Genomic DNA, 19,045 nt, shown 5'->3' on the forward strand with positions numbered 1-19,045 from the left:
CCTGTAACACAGGGGCCCTTGGGGCCACTTCAGATCCATACCACGGCACTCATTTTCCCTGCCCACCTACTAAGTGCCAGGCATGGTGCTGAGACGTGACGGTTTAAAGGACAGGTCACCACTCTCAATGGAACCCGCAGCCTCGTGTCTTTGTTGGGAACTGAGGATTTTACAAGAGGCGTGTGTACAAAGGGCCAAGAAACCCAGCTTCCCAAGTTCACTGCCCACGGCTGACCAGTTCTGAGAATATCTGCACACCAGGGCGGAGCAGGGCAGTGCACAGAGGACGTGCCATGGAGACGGGACTCTCCCTGACAGGGACAGGTGACAAATATGGGTGGGGGGAGAACCTCTGGCAACCCTGTCAGGCTGGAGGCCTGCTGTAAGACCCGACCGTGACAGAAGACTGGGTTTGCAACCATGTCATGTCCCCAGCGTGTTCAGTGACACGACAAGCAGCGCCCACCGCGTCAGTCCAAGGACATCTGCCTCCGCTCTGTAACCCCAGATATCAGCCCACACTGAGCCTCAATCTACCAAGTCCCCGACACCATGGCAGCTAAGCCCACGGAAGGTGACCACAGCTTTTCACTACGCACGAGGGTTTGAGCTCTTCCAGGTACGACACCGTCACAACTTCCTCGTGCCAACACCTCCCCTGGTCAGACCTCCTTCACTTGCACACGAGACATGTGTGGAACTGCAGGACTGGCATCGGGTCCCCATGACAGATAAGGAAACAAGGGCTCCCCGGGGGATCAGCCACCAACAGGGACGTCACCTCTGTAAGCTTCTCTTCTCTGTCTCTTAAGTGGAGGTAAGATTCCACTTGAGGGGGCTTTCACTTACACATAATAAGGGATGCCTGGGAACTCGGCCTGGCATTTAAAACAGTCTCCCTGGAGGAAAAAATAAATAAAGGTGGCAGGTCTTACAGGGTGGCACTGCCCGGGGGGGACCTGTGGGGCCAGTTTTGGTTGTTGCAATGACCAGGAATACTCCTGGGTTTACTGGGCAGCAGCGTTCCCCCCAGATGCCCTAGATGGCCCATGCCATCGGCACCCCACTCGGAACCTCGGAGCCTCAAAGCTGTCCCCTCCGCTAACAAAGCCCCTTCCCACAGACTCGAGTGCCAACCTCAGCTGTCCTGCATGTCGACGGACATTCAGCAGCACCCCTGGCTCCTGCCTAGAGGCCAGTATCCACCCCTCAAACCAAGACAACCCCAATCGTCACCACATGTCCCCCGACAAGTGGCCCGGCTGACCACCCGGTTGATTGTGTCCCCCTTTAGCTCTCTGGTACTGACAGGAAGGAAGACCAGGCCCAGCCCTCCCAGGCAGAGGGGCTTCAGATGGCTGGGGGACGGAGCTGCTGCCGGGGACCTTCTGAGTGGAAACAAGATCGACACATGGTCTCCTGATGCCGTGCCAACATTCTACGGCTGTGTGTGCATGGCAAAGCACCTCCACGGGCCCTCGGTCGAGACAGAGTGTGCCCCCATCACCAGGTACCTGCCTTCTGGTGTCGCTGAAGTTTTTTTTCATACTTAAAACAAAATGAAACAAACCAAACAACGAATTTTAAGCCTCTTAGGTGAAAGGCAGCAATTTCCAGTGCCCCACAGGCCCCTGCCTGGGCGCACAGTGGCACCGCATCTGGCAAAACGCACAGGGAAGATTTATGTTATGAATAGAGAAGAATCTTCAGGGAAGGAGGGAGCAAGTGTGTCCCTCTGCACTTCAGTTAAGAAGGGGGGGAGAGGGAGAAAGGGAATGAGAGGGAGGGAGGGAGAGAGAGGGAGGGGCATCACTGATGGGAACGCCCCGCTCCTGCATCCTGCTTCCCTGGCCTGAGCACCCACTTCTGCATCCCAGCTCCTTCGCCAACGCCCAGCTCCTGCCCTGGGGGCAGCAGCCAGGCAGCTGGGAGCCCTGAGTGGTCACCTCGCTAATTCAATAAATGAACTCTGACAAGCCTAAACGGTTGTTTGGATGGATCCTCTCTCCTCCCACCTCCCCGGCTGCCCGAAACCTCAAATAAAATAAATTAAATAAAACACAAGACACAATCCCAGTCTTTTCCGGCTGCCTTCTCAAGCTGGAGTCAGAAAAATGCTAATGACACGGGGCTAGGCGGCCTGAGCTGTTTTCTTTCCCTCCCGCCTCCTTCCCCTGGCGGCAGGCTGGCCTGGCCATTATTCCTCTGGCTGCCATAGGTGTCTTCAGCCAATCGGAGGCGATGGCAGCCGCTTGCACCTTGCTGACAGCTGCTGTCAAAACACTCTCACAAGCGGCAGCTCGATAATAACTCGAAAATGAGATACAAATGAGCGGCTCCTCCTGAGTGGCCGCGCCGTCCTGCAGCCCTCTGGCTCTGGGTGCAGTGGGGACCTCGGGGATGCGCAGAGAGGCTGCAGCAACCCTGGGGACACAGGTTGAAAACCCACAGACCAACTGGCCAGACAGGACTACTCTGCCAGGAAGATGCCATGTCCCTTGGAGGGGACGCCAGGACTTGGGGGCCGGTCTGAGGTCGTCCCCCAAGGGATGTGGCCATCCCAGGATGCAGCTGCTGAGATAAACGTTTGCCACGAAACAGCAGTGGTGGCCCCTGAGGGCCAGCGTGGGAGGCCCTGCCCAGGACACCCTGGCCCCGCCTGCCCCTCCTACTGCCCACTGCTGGCTGCTGGCTGTTCCCTGTCAAGCCAACTCTTTTCCAGAGTCTTGGGCTGTTTCTCCCACAGGGAGGTCCACACTAACTCACCGTGTTCCCAAAGGCACAAAGCAGCCCCGGGAGCACTGAGCTAGCGCATCAGCACACCTCCGTGGTGGATACAGAGGGCTGGGCTGGAGGCGGCGGGGACTCAGGCTCAACGTCATGGCTGGGCCAGGAGTGTCCGCTGGAGAGGGAGGGAGGGCACAGTCCCCTGCAAACAGCAGTGCGCACTCCACACGTGCACACAGTGCCCATCCAGGTTAAGGGACACTAAAAATATCCACTGGTGCTTTTCTCCTCTGATACGCAGATGGCTCAGGGCTAGAGGTGCTGCTGAGCCAAGGTGGTGGCTCAGGCTGGGGTGGAAAGCCACAAAGTGATGTCCTGCACATTTCAGGCCATAGAGCGCAACCATCCCAGGCTCCTGGGGCTACATCTCTTCAAAGGCCTCCCTCTTCCTCCCCCCTGGCCTCCCTGCAGGCAGCCTCGGCCCCTCCATCTGTGGGTTGGGTCAACATTCAGCTTATCTGGTTTGCCTGTGACAATGTGCATGCTGAGTGACTGGGCCTACGTCACTGAGTCTACTTTTACACAGTGAGCTCCCCTAAAGGACGCTGCGGGCCAGAGCAGCTCACTCCAGAGCCGAGCTGGCAGTCCAGTGCTGCAGGGGAAGGGCCAGAGCCCCTTGCAGCCTGCGGCCTGCGGCCATGGGAGCAGTCAGCTGCGTGGAGACCCCCGTTCCTGAGCCAGAGCAGGAATGCAGAGTGCAGCCTGGCATAGGCCGGGCTCTCACCTCACCAGCTAGGAAATCTCCGAGACATCCGGCGAGTCACCTCCCTCTCCCAGCGCTGTCTCCCATCTGTGAGGTGGTGACACTATCCCTGCTCCCCATGGGAAGCAGGTGGGTGGGAAGCTGGGGCTTCGCCTGCTGAGGCTGGGAGCGTTGTTGGTCCTTGTTCAACTTCCCAAACTCTCCAGCATGAGACTAGTTCCAGGAGCAGCAGAAAGGGTTCTAAAGAGCAAAACTGACTTGCTAACAGGGAAAGACTCGAGGCACTGCCGTGAGCCAGAGAGCCCTGGAATGACAGAAAGTGCTGGGCCAAGTCCTGTCAGCGCGGTCCGTCCTGGCTGTGTAAAAAAGGGCAGGCTTGGAGCTAGAGGCTGGGCTGCAGGCCTGGGGAGAGGACTCCAGGCGTGGAGCAGGGCTGAGAGCCAGCCACTGGGTCTGAGTCTGCACCACAGAGTTCAGGACACAGGCCCGCCCTGGCCACCATGCTCAGGTGACACACAGCTGTCCTGCCGGGAAGAAATGCTCTCCTTCTGGTGCACACTCGTGTCCTTGCTGGGGGGCAGCTGCTAGAGGAGCAGTACAGGGCAGGCGAAGGGGCCCATGTGGGCTGTCACTGGGGAACGCTTCCTGCTGGCCTCATTCCCCCAGGTGCATGCAGGTGTGCTCACCTGGTGGGCACCTCCACCACCCGGGTTCCTGTCCTGTCCCCTCTGCTGGATGAAAGCCTCTCCCCTCCTGTCGCCCCACCTGAGTTACTCAGCCCCTCTGCCTCCGCGGTCGAGCACTTATGGCGTCCCCTTCCCTGTCACAAAGAGCCCTTCAGGCAAGATCCCTGCATGTGAAAAAGGTGGCCACGTCTTACTCAAGGACAAAACTCTAGAAGCAGGTGACAGATCAGAACATACGGGCGGTTCAAAGGAGCTTGATCTGTGCTGAGGGCAGCCCTTGCCCTGTGGCCTTGGCTATGGGTCAGGGTAGCTTGTCCCCCAAGGTTCAGGTGCTGGGTGCTTGGTCATAAGGTCACAGTACTGAAAGGTTGGGACTGTGAGGAGGGACTGAGTGCAGGTGATCAGGTCACAACCACCCTGGGGAAGGGCGGAGGCAGGTCTGTGGGATGGGGGTCTTGGGAGCAGATCACTGTCCTGGAGAGCAGGTTGATGCAAGAGAAAGCCTGGCTCCTCCCCCACGCTCTTGCGTCCTCTCACATGTGTGTGCCTCCTGACAGTGCCCTCTCCACCCTCTGCCACGCTGGGACGTAGCCAGATGGCTCTCACCAGCATGCTGGCTGGCACATGCTATTTGGGCCCTATAGCCACCAGAATCATGAGCCACATAAACCTCTTTACTTTATCAAGTTCTCCAGCCTTGGGTATTTTGTTATAGCAATACACAGAGCAGTAGAGAGACTCTTTAAATTCAAACTAAATTAAAACTCAGTTCCTCAGGCATAGTTGCCACATTTCAAATGCTCACGAGGCATAAGGGGCCAGTGGCCCACTATACTGGACAGTGCAGACAGGGCCTCTCTCTAGTCACAGAGTTCTCAAGGGGCTGCTTGGTACACATAGCAGAACCAGAGCACGGGGGAGGTCAGCTCAGCCTTGATGATTGGCACTGGGAATCCCACCTGCACCCAACCTGGAGCCCCCACCCTTCTCATGCCCCCTCTTCCACCACCAGACAGACAGACAGACGTACACATGCAGATACGTGTGTCTTCAGCTTCCTACGTGACCCTGTCCACAGCTCTCCATGTTCACACCTGCATGTCCACGGGGGTATGTGGAGAGAGGGAGAAAGCAGAGTGAGAGAACCTGTGTGGGCCAGGAGCATGGCAGGGCTTCAGTACAGGGCGCAGTCACGATCGGGTTGAGCTAAAGTGCTGTTTCTGCAGCTCAGCCGCACAAGGCGTGTTCCAGAGCCCGCACCTGCCGGATGGAACATTCCCAAGGTGGCCCAGGCGGCAGAAGGAGACGGGGAATCCAAACAGCTAGATCGTGGGCCTGGGCCACCGCCTCCGTGGAATGGGCTTCGCAGCTCACCCGGTGCAAGGAAGGCCAGGGGCCTCCAGGAGACGGGCCAACCACGTGCAGCGCTAAGGGGCTGAGGGTGTCATGGCAGGGACTGTCTGCCTCACAGGCTTAGGCCACTCAGGCTGTGGCCCCTGCAGGGGAGGAGCCGCATCCCGCCCTGGCACTCAGTGTGAGCATTTCAGCAAGTCACAGAACAGCCTGTGGCCTCCTGACAGGGAGGTTCCCGACACCCGGAGGCACCTGCAGGAAGCCTGCCGGAAATCCTACTTCTGACATGTTGGAGATGCTTTTACAAGAGAAGGGAGGTGAAGGGCAGGTAGGAGGAACAGGAGGAACCTGGCCACCAACCAGGATGGGGACCCGGCAGCAGCAGGGATGTCCTCCCCTGTTCACGGAGCACTGATGTGCGTCCAGCACTAGGCCGAGGCCCCACGCCTGCTCCGTGCGTGGAGGTACTCTTGGCATCAGGGCAGCCTCCTGTGGTGTCCCTCAGCCAGAGAAACACCTGTGGTGCATGGCAGTCACAGCACCTGGAGAGATGTGGCTGTTTCCAGCATCTGAAGCGCCTGCTGCGTGGCAGTCTGGTCCTCTGCACCCAAGGTGCCGGGGCACTGAGTTTGAGAACCACAGAAACAGCTAATGGCGAACCACTTAATTTTTACTCTCTTTTTTTTTTTTCATTTTTTTATGACCTTATTGCATCCTGCAAGCACTTACTGGGGGCGCCGCTTTACAGATGCAGACACCGAGAGTCAGTGTTTCAAGACTTGTCTGCCTGTGACAGCTGCAGGAGGCAAGATTCAAAACCACTGATCTGACGAACTCCCAGGGCTGCCGTGTTTGGTCATGTGGGTTGATCACTGCACAATTCCGGAGGCTGCCACTCCCACAGATGACAGCACGGAATCACCAGCTAACAGCTGGTGTTTGATTTAGCACAAAGCCTGCAGCTTTAACAGCTCCTCTCTCCAGTGAGCAACCTCTTCCTTCGACTCCTGTGATTGCACTACCAGAGCCCCTGGCCACATCCCATTGCAGGCAAACAGACTTGACAGGACATGCTAAAGAGCGCCAGAAGCTTCCTTTAACCTTTATGGCCAATGAGCAATTTGACCAATTCCAATAGGTGAACTGCATCAGGACCGGCAGCGTTTCAACCACAAGTGGGCTTGGCGGCAAAAAAGATCTACAGGTCTAAGTGGACCTAACAAGCATCTTGGACCCAGAATCTGGACTAAGGTAGAGCCAGCCTAATAGCACAGCTTCTCTAATTAGGGCCTGCTGCCTCTCAGACACATTGGCGCACTTTGATGACATGTGTGTGAAGGTCATGGTGGGTGGGGCTGGGGATTTGCTATTTATGGTAGGTCAATTTAAAGTTCTCCATGTTTCTTTACACAGTCCAGTTTTTAACATGCATACACGTGTGTGTGTTAAGACCACATTGTGAGATTTCAGTGTCTCTGTTGGGCTTGGGGAGGAGGGGGACGTCCCAGCACCTTGGGCTTCAGGGCCCCTGCCACTGTGAACACAGAGCAGCGGGGGCTGGGGATGTGGCTCAAGCAGTAGCACACTCGCCTGGCATGCGTGCGGCCCCAGGTTCGATCCTCAGCACCACATAGCAACAAAGATGTTGGGTCTCCGAAAACTAAAAAATAAATATTAAAAAAAAAAAAAAAAAAAAAAGACAGAGCAGCGCTGGAAACGCGCGAGCATGGCCAAGTCAGAGGTACACTGACCTGGAGAGCATGGTGGGCCAGCCAAGCACATGGAGCCTGTCTTAAGTGGGATCAGCTCGCAACAAGATCAACCAGACAGTGGACAACGGAGCACCTCACCCCCAATCCCAAAGGTAGTTGCTGCCCACTTGCAAGAGCTGCCAAGCACTGACTTGTATTTTAAGGGATCAAGATGGTAGTGTGGACCCGCAATGGGCCAAGACTGAGAAGACAGGTGCCCGGTCATGCCGCCCTGGCCAGAAAGCCTCCGGCTGGTGGCACTACCTCCCCCAGGGCTCGCTTCCCCACGCACAGCCCCCCGTTGGTGTCACCCATGAAAAGCCCCCACCAGAGGATGGACCTGGACCCAAGGCCACCTTCCCGATACCACAGCCCACACCCTGAGTTGAGCTTCTGCAGAACAACATCGTCTGTCACGCTAAAATAATGCCGTTAATTTGAATTTTATTGATTTTAAATTCTGTTTATATTTAACTTGAAAATGTGTTTTGCAATTATAGTCCTCAAAGAACCCAGAGCTCAGGCTGCCAGTGGACTCCGAGTTCCACATTTGTCCATGAGTGAGTAACGCCATGACAAGAATATTGACACTGTCACCGTGGGGCCGACCCCCGACGGTCCTTTCCTTTAAAGGGCTCTTTCCACACTGCTCGCTGAGCCGGCCGTTGCCACAGGAGGTGCCCCAGCTCGAGTGGAGCTCCCTCCCGGAGGGACAGGGAAGCACGGTGACTCTCCTGGGGTCACACGGCCTCACTGTGGGGTGGCAAGGCTCAGCCCTGGTGCCTTCTAGAAGCGGGAGCAACAAGCTGTGCTCTGCCACCTCGGACTTCACGGTAGCCAGACTCGGTCGCTCACGACACCACAGTCCCCAGGGAGGACTAAGTGGTGCCGACCACCTGCCCGGCCCTTGGAGTCTTGTCGAGGTGAGCTGCACCCCGTGCCCACCAAGATGGCCCCTTCCCTTCCTGGAGTCTCTCCTGCTCCTGTGACCTTGCGCTAGCCCAGCCACTGTGTTAGAGATGCTCGGTGAACCCGACTCAGCGAGGAGTTCCTCTGTGGGTAAGAGGCCGAGGGTGGAGATCGCCTTGCCCTGGGAACCTCGAAGATGTAGGGGAGACCACGCTACTGCCATAGAGACCTCTGCCCGCTGTCCTAAGTGCTGCTGCCTTCCAGCACCCAGGAGGTAGGGACAGGCCACAATGATCCGCTCCAGCAACGAGCTGCCAGCAGCCGGACAAGGCAGAGGCCTTGTACTGGAACGGGGAGGGGGCAGGTGCGGAAGCCGCAGGAGCTGGAGCCGGAAAGAAGGGCAGGTACACATGCCACCCCAGCCCTGGGGACTGCGCATCACCCAGGGTGCCCTTCCGCTGTCTGAGCGTCTGCCGCCCACCTGGAATCAGTCTAGGCATGGAGTCTAGGGAACGTCGGCTACACGGAGAGACGCTGCCAGTTCTCCAAGGGAGAAGGGGACCAATGGCTACCGTCCTTCTCCATTCCTGGGGTCCGGAACCTGTTTTTCCAGGAGGGGAGCCAGGTTCTGCACCGGCCCTGTTGGACTTGCCCCCCGAAGTCAGTCTGCAGGAGGAAACAGCCTCACCGCAGGGAAATAACCATATTCCTAGGCCAATACTGGGGCTGCTCCCCTAAGATGTGGCTCCCGTGGTCGTGAAGACATCACTGACCAATTACAATACCACCTCCTGTTGCAGTGGGAAAAGCCTCAGGAGTCCCCAACACAGGATTCCAGGCAGCCACGAGTGGTCGTTTTGCTGGTTTAGGAGGCAGAAGCTAGGCTCATGGCTGGCCTAGCTCAACCCTTTCCTATTCACTCAATGAACAGGCCCAAAGAGGTCATATTTCTGCCTGGGGACACACAGTAGAGGCAGGGTAGAGCTGGGCCAGAATTCCGCCTCCTGCCTTGCTTGGCTGGTGCACAAGTCACTGGGAAAATCACACTGGCTTCCTTCCAAGTCAACAGCCAGCGTTTGATGACTGAAGGACAAGGACAGCAAGAGAAATGGTGACTCAGATGACCCGGGTATCCGCCCTCAACAAGCGGTGCTTGTCATGGCTGGGCAGCAGGGACTGTGCCACCCCTGACCTTGGTGGGCACGTCCGTAGGCAGAGGCAGGATCATTAAAAAGCAGCGCAAAGACCCTGAAATAGAGTCACTTGAGCCCCTCCATGGAAGGAGTGGTCACTCAGCGTGTCCCCAACTCCTCAGGGCTGTGTCCTGCATCCTAAATGGGTGTGCCCACCCTGTGACCTGGGCCAGGGTCTGGAGGGACGCGGAACAGACCTGTGGCAGACCTCTGGAGAGGCCTGGGAACAGCCACACGTACTGTCCTCACACTGAGCCCAGGCAGAGCTCAGTGTCCTGCCACTGCTCTGCTGCCCCAGGCCCACGCACACCCACCAGGTGACACCAGGTCCCGGGGGCAACTCGCTCACACTGAGGTTGGCCTGCTACTTCCCCGCGTGGTGAGTCGGTGTCGAGGTGACAACCTGTGCAGGCTGTTTTCGTGCCCATGTGGGCGGGTGGGGTGATCTGCCCTCTGGCATCAGTCCCCCGGCCAACTCTGGTGGCAGACGCATGTCCTCCTGACCTAGAGCTAAGCACCTGTGCTGCCCTGGGAGCCGAGAGTCCTCCCTTCCCCAAACCCATGCAACCTGCTCCGTGGGGGCAGCGCCTGGCCCCTCACGTGGGGGACGCCTCCTCGGCATCCCCAGCAGACAGCTGTCCCCCGCTGCCCTGTCCTCCCTGCCGAGCAGCTCACCTGCAATCTTACAGTCTGGGCCATTAACTTTTCTAACCTTCTTTTGGTGACACTGGGGATCAACCCTGGGGCACGCTGCCACCAGGCTCCCTCCCCAGCCCTTTCCTACTTTTCTATTTTGAGTCGGGGTCTCACCACGTTTGTTGCCCAGGATGGCCTCAAATTCACAGTCTCCCTGCCTCAGCCTCTCAGGTCACTGGGACATGGCATGCCCCAGGGCCCCTGGCCTGAAGCCTGTACTCTTGGGTGACCACAGACTTACAGGAGCTGTAGAAGACCCCTCCCAGCTTCTGGAGGGGACAAGACCACAGCATAACCGAACAATGGAAAGTGGCCAGCGCCCCCACAATCCCAAACCCTCAGTCCTGCAGGCGCCCTGTGGGGTGGCCCCTCAGCCCACGAAGCCTTCCCACAGTCGGCCTGGCGCAGACAGGTCATCATCAACAGGTGCCTCCCTGCCCTGGCACCCCCGGATCTGTCCCTCTTCTCTCCAGTCACTTACAGAGCCGTAGCCGAAGGACCCTCCAGCACGCCCCCGGCTGGGATGGGTGCTTCTACTCTGGGTGATTCTCGGGGAACCCCCAGGCTGCCATGGGGCACAAGGGCTGTTCCTCCCTGGCTGAGCAGCACCTGTGTCTTTAGCCGCGCTCCTGACAAGTCACCTGGGTTGCTTCTGACTCTGGGCTGCTGTGGACACGGGAGCGTGTCCCTGCTTCCTCTCCGGGCACCACTACTCCTGAGGCAGGAGCCGCCCCTCGTACAGCCCACGCACACAGGGTGTCCGCGAGCTTCCAGAGTGCGTGGCCAGCACCACAGCCCACCACCTCCAAACCAACCCTGGACCCTCAGCTGTCCCCCAGTGTCATCTGTCCAGCTCGGAGCACCACTGAGCCACGTCTGAGCTCCAGGACTGCCTGCTCTAGACTTTTCTTTAAACGAGACCATGCAGCTGGGTCTGTGTGGCTCTCGCTCACCAGCTTCCAGGCTTGACGAGCTGTCAGTGCCTCTTGGTTCCCGTGTACGGGTGGCCATGATCATTACCCACTTGTTGACTGGATGACATGCCCCTTGTCTCCGTGGGCATGCCAGGGATCACTTCTCTGGCACCGACTCCGAGACAGCAATCCCAGGTCCTGCGGTTGGACATGGTCACTCCCTTCCTGAGTGGTTGTGCCAATTTCAATTCCCACCAGCACCATGCGAGGACCCAGCTCTGGCACGTCCCAGGCATGTTCCCATCCCCACTGACTTGTGTCCCAGACATTGCAGGGCAGGAATGTGTGTGTCACTCCCCAGTGCCAAGCTGGCTCCAGGCAGCTTCTGCCGAGTCAGCTGGGAAGCCCCCCAGACACCTTTGGCTGCGTTCCAGACCAGGTCCTCTCCACGGATGCCACCTGGTCAGTCTCTGTTCCCCCTGCATGAGGAGCCGGCCCTGGCATGGTGGCCAGGAGGGAGGCGAGGTGTGGGATTCTGCCCAGCTGCACTGCACAGCTGGCTAATGGGAACTGGGGCAGCCTGAACTCCCGGTCTCCTTCCAAATAAAAACATGCTGGGCATGGACTCGTCCCTCTGTCCTGGACCCTGTCCTTAGAGGCACTGTGTGGCTGCCCTGCAATGCGCTTCCCTTCCCGGTGGCCATCCTGTCTGGGTGGAGGGGTGCTGTGGGCCGGCAGGGCTGAGCTCCCAGTAAGCAGCGCGTGGTCAGCATCGTGGCCTGGCCTTGGTAAGCTCTGTGTCCAGCTGAGCCTAAGGGGACGGCTAAAGACAGACATGTTCAGGGGGCTGGATAGGTGCCACCTGGCATGTGGAGTGGTGAGGACAGAGCCTTTCTCAGGGCTGAGGAGTTGGGAGGCCACCTGACCCGTGGGCCCTGGGTCCCCAGGTTCCATGGGAGAGCACGTGGAATCCTGAGCATACACCCCAGGGGCCGCGGCAAGAGCAGGGCAGGGGCTGCGCACACAGGGCCTATCACACAGGCACGATGCACCAGTGAGGACGAGGAGCATCGGCAGTGCTCCGGGGGACACGGTGGTTCTGGCGGAGGCGACCAGCAGCCCAGACACAGGCACATGGTGCAGAGCGCAGCCCTGGCACCGTAACCATGGCTGGTGCTGTCTGGGGTCTTACAATAGGAAGAGGGCGGATGTGGGGACAGGGACTGAGCAGCTCATGTTCTGCTAGGCTGACGCCTCCCTGGGGCTGTCCCATCCACTTGTGGCACTTCATTCTGCTGACTGCACAGGACATAGCATCACCCCGGTTCCTCTCCCCACCACAGCCTGGCTGAAGCCATCTGCAAATGTGCCCTCAAAGTGCCTGGCACCCCTGTACACAGCTGCCACCAGCCAAGGCCACAATCAGCTCGAACAGCGACTGAGGCTCTCAGGGGCCATCCTCCAGCGCTCTCGCTGACCTGAGGGGTGAGGCTGAAGGATGGCGGGAAGTGCAAAGGGTCACTGATGCCGTGGCCACCATGAGGACGATGCCAGGCGCCAGCTACCGCAGAGCCCCAGAACAGAGGCAGGATGCAGGCCTGCACCTGCAGCCACGTGACACCCTCCTGCAGCCACATGACCCCCGTCACCGATAGTGCTGCAGGGTAGGGAAGGTGACCTGGGAGAAAATGACGTTGGGCCGAGTGACTGCCACATGGAAAAGAATTGCCTCTGACCTTAGCTCTGCCACTCACCAGGATCCACTTTGGACGGATAGTGCAGCCACATGGGAAGGGCCTGGGGTCTGCAGTTGGGAGGAGGCCAGGGCCTGCCAACCAGGAGATGAAATGACAGTGACGACGTTAAAATGAAGAGCCTCCTCATCAAAGGACGCCTGGTGGCAGAAGCTGCCCACAGTACGGGAGCCATGGCCTACATCCCAGGGACTGGGACCGAGGACACGTAAATCACTTCGGTAATGAGAAGATCCAAAGGAAAATGAACCAAAAAAATCGAACCCTAAAAACCGGGCGAAGGGCCTGCAAGCGTTCCACAGACCCGACGCAGGGTCCATGTCTGGAAACCTCGTGAGTCATTGGCCCTCACAGAGGCTGAGCCGAGAACCATGAGTGATAAAGCCGTGCCCCCCACACCTGGGCCAGCCTGACCCTGCACCCCTAGGACTGCTCCCCTTCCCACACCTGCCTGGCGACACCTGAGCCAAAGGTGCGACCAAGACCCGCACATGGGCCAGGCACACTTGCCCCCGTCATCTGTTCTCGCTCTGAAATAGCCAGAAACGTGAGAGGCCAAAATGCTAGCAATAGAGACCAGAGAGGAACCCCTGGGGCAGGGCCGAGGGCCCCTCAGACGAGAGATGACCCACTTATGAACCACACAGACGCAGGCAAGAAGCTGGAGATCAGCCACAGCAAAGCTGTTCCTGGGGATGGGGTGTGTAAGGCACGGGGACACGTAGCGTCGGGGTAGACACTGTCTACACCCGTGCAGAACGCACACTGACTGGCACCCGCACCTGCGCCCCCTGCAGCTGTGTCAGGTGACAACACGGAGGGCCCAGCCATGCCCACCTCAGGACAGTGCTTCCTAAGAGGGACCACAGGTCTTGGGAACCCAATGCCTGGCCTCTGTGGGGCGCTGTATGACCCAAGAGCCCTGTGTTCTGTGGCTCCTCCCAAGAGGATGGGCAGCGAGAGGAGCCAGTTCAAGAGAAATCGAGGCTAAAGGACTTAGACACGGCGGACCAGACAGGGACGTCTGGACCAAACCTACTTTCTTATTTACCCTTGTTAAGGGACTACAGGGGTACAGAAAAGCCCAGGTACCTGGGCTCCTGCTGTGGTCCTATAGTGACCAGCTGGTGCCCGGGGATCCCAGAGTGCCCAGGCCTCAGCCTCCACATCTGTAAAATGACAGGGAAGAACACGGGGAGGACAGCAGCTGTCACCTGGCCCTTCCAATGCGGAACAGTCTATAGCACCCACAACCCCACCGAGAATGCTGCCCCCTCCCAGATGCCCACAGCAAGCTGCTCCTCGAGGGCAGCCACCTGTAGCCAGGAGGCTCTGGCTCTGGGGCTGGCCTGCAGGCGGCGGCCCATGGCCGGGTCTCTGCCTCCTGCTCTAGGAATGCTCCCCCTTCCTCTTCAGATAGGAGACCAAGGCCCTGAGAGTTGGAAACACTGCCCAGGGCAGAGGGAGCGGCGGGGCTGGGAGCCACGATCCTTCCAGGGCCAAGGCAGAGGTGACCAAGGGACCTATGGAGCCTGGTGCACGGCCAGGCCCCCATTCAACAATGAAGAATTCTACGACGGCCGGAGCAGAACCCTGACCATGGCCTGTGTGGCCGGGCGGTCACCTGCCCAGGGGCCAGTTGTATCACAGAACCTCCTTCCTAGAAGAGGGAGACCACTGCCTTCCAGAAACCAGGACTCAAAGCAAGGCCACCCTAAGGAAGGCCACTGTCACAGGGGGATGAGGCCTCTAGAGACCTTTGCTGGCACCAGGGCCTCGGCCAGAACCGTATCCAACAGCACTCCTAGCACACTGGGCTGCAGGGACAATGAACAAGAGTGTGGGGCATGCCCAGCCCAGCCCCGAGGCCTCCCAAGTGCCCTCAGTCCTGGCCACCTCTGTCCCAGCACCGTCCCCACAAGTGCCCTGGTATGGAAGGCCATCATGTGAAACATGGGCAGAAGCAAGACCTGTCCAGCGAGTCCTTCAGCTCTGCGCACAGGGGCTGGTGCCCAAGGGCAGAGGCCCCAGAGCCTGCCCTGCATGCCCCCAACCCACACCCTCTCCGCTTGGGGGACTTTCAGGTGGAGACTAGGGAAGGGCACATGGCGGACCAGACAGGGACGTCAGGACCAAACCTACTTTATCATTTAGGAATCTGAAGCAATGTAGGTCTCTGGGCACCTGCTGGGGGGCCGAAGCCCCTTCTGCCCTGCTCTGGCTGTGGGGTGGAGTCTGCTCGAGCCACCGTGCGCTGGGGCCCTGCAGAGTCTGGGGCCCCAGCTGTGACCACAGTGCCTTTGAACGGGTGGCAGGGGCAACAGAAATGAGGGCAGGTTCCCTAGAACCTGGCCCAAGGCAGCTTGGGAGGCTATGAGGGTGGGACGTGACTAGAGAGGGAGGCAAGTGGGAAGGACTCGGTCCTGCCACCGATGGCTCTGCCTTGGATGACACTGTTGGCAGGTCCTCCCGCCAGCTGCTCCTGCCAGGTGCCTGATCTCATCTCAACCTCTGAACAGCTCCCAGGAGGGCAGCCATGCAGTGAGGGAAGGAGCAGGGTGACAGTCTGAGGTGCCTGAGGACTGAGGGGGCAGGGCTCGGGCTCAGGAGCTGGTTTCCCCACTGGGAAATGGGGCTGAGGACAACCTGCAGGCTCTGATGACCATGGGACCCGAGGACGGAAACAGCCCAGTCCCCTAGCATGGCCCAGCACGCAGGACCACCAGGTCGCCCCTGCACCATCGGGAACCACGGCGCCTGCGTCGTGAGCTCTGCAAGGTCTGAAGCCAGGAGAAACCGAGGCCCAGGAAGCCAGTGGCCGGGCAGGGGGTGGGGCCGCTCTGCCCAGCCTGCTCCATGGTGTGTGGACTCTGAGCTTCCCACAGCAGTCCCTGAGCCGCCCACAATGCCCCAAGGAAGTGAGGGTCTGCAGGGCCTCTGGCGCCCGTCTGGGCATCACCACGGCTGGACTACTCACGGGTGGGAGCACAGCGTGGTCAAGTGCAGAGGGCAGAGCCCTGGGGGGCCCAGCCCAGGCCTTTGGGGCTGGGGAGCCTGCTGTGCGGGCTCCCTCCCGAGTCTCCACAGGCTCTGGGCCATGGAGGGCCTGGGGCTGCCTGAAACAGAGGCACATGGTGCCCCACACGACACCTGGTAAAAACGACAGGCTGGCGGAGGCACAGTGTCCCCACTCAGACCAACCAGGGGACGACAGGCCCTTCCAGACCCGGGAGGAAGACAAAGGGTGGCAGAGAGGAGCCTTCCCAGCCCGGCTCTGGGTCAGGCCAGCTGAAACCCTCAGCCATCCTGGTGGTGGGGTCCCAGGCAGGACTGCCCTCCTCGTCTCCAGTCTCCCTGCAGGTGTAGGGGACGGTGGCTCCTCCCTCACAGGGCTGCATGTGGCACAGGGGGACAGGTGCACAGATGGCACTGGGCACAGACACAATACCGAGAGCATGCCACACGGGGACTGGTGGTTCTTCCTACACCTGGGAGGGCAGCCTGCAGAACCAGCCTGACGCAGAGCACCAGACTGTCCCCCAGCCCTGAGGTCCTCGCCTGGCAGGTGACCTTTGCTGGCTGGTGGCTTTGTCTGAGATCTGGGGCTTCCCTGGAGGAGTCTCAGTCCTTGAGCAGGCTCACAGCGACCCCTGCTGTCCGCCACTCAGAACTGTCTCAAACCATCAGCCAGTGCCACCCAGGAGGCCAGGAGAGGGAGCAGGGAGAGGGAAGGGCTGGTTCCCAGGTCTTGGAAACTCTGCTAGGACAATGCAGGGAGAGGACCCTGTAATTATGTTCAGGGGACACTAAGTCCTGGTCTCCTACAATAGGCGTGGAGCTTGAGATCAAAGAAGTCCTTCCGCCCTTGCCACCCCGCCTTTGTTCCCCTGGATAAGTGTCACCTAGATGTACCACGGAGCCAAGAGGAACTGTTGTTTCCCAGGGACATTATTTTCTGATCAACACATGTTGTTCTCAGCAGCCTGTGCTGATCTGGCGGGTCTTAAATTGGACTCTTCAAGAAGCGGAAGCGGTGGAGACACGCAGACGCATGCGCCACGGTCACCCTTATGGTGCAGACAGACCCCAAGCGCTCATAGACCCCAGCCAAGTCTGGGTGCAGGGTGTACAGTGGTCACTCTCGCAGATGGCTCTGCTCTGTGCAGCATGGAGCCAGCTGCTAGATCCCCATAAGACTGGACGGCCGGGTCCTCCTTCCAAATGCGACAGGACCGGGTCTGAAATTCAGACTCCAGTGTGGCATCAGTGTGGGCCACCACCGTCCCCTCAGCCCCCATCCACCTGGCCGCTGTCTCCGTGCTAGCAGGAGGCAGGTGGTCTGCTGCCTTTCGGGTGGGCATCCTGTGAGGACCCACTGAGCCCAGGGATCCACTCCCGGCTAGACAGGAGGACACCTTGAGAGCTCTGGTCAAGAGGCCGGTATCTGGTGACCCAGCTCCGGGCAAAGCCTCAGCAGAGTTGCCTGGGGTCACCAGCGATGTTGACCTGCCTCCTGCAGCTGCTGGGTAGCCAGGGGGCCACTGGCTTGCCCCCTTGCCACCCGAGGAAGGATGTTTTGACTTTTCCGAGGTCACAGGACGTGAATCAAGGAAATCCAGAAGATGACCTCTGAACCTCACAGTGCTAGCTCGCGGGGACAGCCCAGCCGGCGGCCGCCCTGCTCAGCCAGCCACGACCCTCCTGCGGCGCCACTCACCTGAAGAGCTCGCGGATCTCCCTGCGGTCAGCCTGGAAGGGGATGTTCCGCACCAGGATCTTGGATGAGGTCTGCTTCCGGGGAAGCTGCTTCTTCCGGGCAGAGGTCAGGGCTGGCCTAGAGAGAAGGGGCGGGTACAGGTCACCTTGGCCAACCCTCCAGCTTTCTCCTGGGCCTCGCCCTGGGGAAGACGGCTACCATGTTGGAAGAACACTTGAGCCGTCCAGGGCAGAAACCCCAGTGAGGGCCTAGGCCCCGTCCATGGTCCTGTGTGGACCACCTCAGAGGCCGAGTCCTGAGTGCTAGTGGGCCTTCCAGGGTCTGCGACCCAGGTGGCACCTACTGCAGCCCCAGCGGAGACCTGAGCCAGAATCCAGCGGGGCTGCCGAGCCCTGACTACAGAACCTGACACTGCAGAAGCTGCGGGTCCTAGGGTCCGTCATGCAGCAAGGGATGACCAGTGCACTTCGCCATCCGCCACGCGTGGCAAATGACTCCAGGCCAGACACAGGACTCGGGGCACCTCCAAGGCAGGAGGTTCTAGCAGCAGTGTCCCCAGGATGCAAATCCCACAAGCAAATGCCACCTAGGGCCGACAGCATCTGGGGAACAGGGCTCAACACAGCTTAGAAAAAAAATGACTGTGAACATCCGCCAGGCTGCAGCAGCTGGCAAGGCTGCCTTGGGCTGGCCCTGGGGACGAGGCACTGGGTGGATGGCCACCCGGCTGGGTGCTCACAGGCAAGGCGCGTGCTGGAGGCGCCACCTGGGGGTATCACATTGTACTCTACAGGCCAAGTCCCCTACCCATGTAGCGGGTCCCTGGATAAGAACCTGAGGCTCTGGGCTCCAGGTCTAGGCTCCCATGTTCCCCTCAGGAACGCTGCGAGCCTCCTGGGCCAGACCCAACCCTCCTCTGGCTAAGGAGGCCCAGCACAGGCGTCCACAATAAACGACCAACTTGCTGGAAATCACCAAAAAAATGCCTTCCCCAGCTCCAGACTGCTGGCAGCAGGAGATTTTACACTGGAGGCAGGTGGGTGACACTGACACTGATGATAAAGGCTCGCAGGGGCACATGACACGTGCCCCCTCGTTAGGAGCCACAGAGCACGCTGGCTCACTAGGACATATGCTCAGGAAGCCCAGGAGCAGACCTCCCACTCCGGACACCTGGGTTGCTGGGCCTACCCGTCTGTCTCCACCTGCCACCAGCTGAGGCCTCTCTGGCACCGCTGTCCAGCCCGAGGAAGGCCGACCCAGAGTGCAGAAGGGCGAGGGCCACGGCCTCCAGAGAGGTTCAGCCAACCTCCAGCGATGCATAATCCCCGGGGTTCAAAGAAGGTGCATGAAACATCCCCCAAGTCACCAGCACTGTCCCAGCTCAGCAGGGAGCAGATGTGGCGAAGACCCTCAACCCCTATCAGGAAGAACCCTAGAGGGCGGGGGGGGGGGCGGGGAGGAGGAAGGGACATGGGACGTGGAAGGGATGTGGGATGTGGAAGGGCTGAGACACCCTTGGGGGGCTAGCTCCAGGGACAGAAAGAACAGGGGCGTCATAGGAAAGGGGAGGTGCTGAATA

General features: G+C 59.4%; 1 protein-coding gene across 7 annotated transcripts in view; it reads right to left on the reverse strand.

Annotated features, from left to right (window-relative positions):
* Positions 1 to 19,045, reverse strand: part of LOC101963847 (putative RNA-binding protein 19) — a 114,626-nt gene that overhangs the window by 57,151 nt on the left and 38,430 nt on the right. For all 7 annotated transcript variants that reach the window (XR_013434699.1, XR_013434700.1, XR_013434698.1 and 4 more), the window contains exon 21: positions 17,464 to 17,580. Coding sequence is in view for 4 of the 7 variants with exons in the window: in XM_078039081.1 (XP_077895207.1) it covers positions 17,464 to 17,580 (117 nt within the window). In the remaining 3 variants the exon portion in view is untranslated. The remainder of the gene's footprint in view (positions 1 to 17,463; positions 17,581 to 19,045) is intronic.

This window comes from Ictidomys tridecemlineatus, chromosome 2 (genome assembly GCF_052094955.1).
Source record: "Ictidomys tridecemlineatus isolate mIctTri1 chromosome 2, mIctTri1.hap1, whole genome shotgun sequence".
Classification (NCBI taxonomy): domain Eukaryota; kingdom Metazoa; phylum Chordata; class Mammalia; order Rodentia; family Sciuridae; genus Ictidomys; species Ictidomys tridecemlineatus.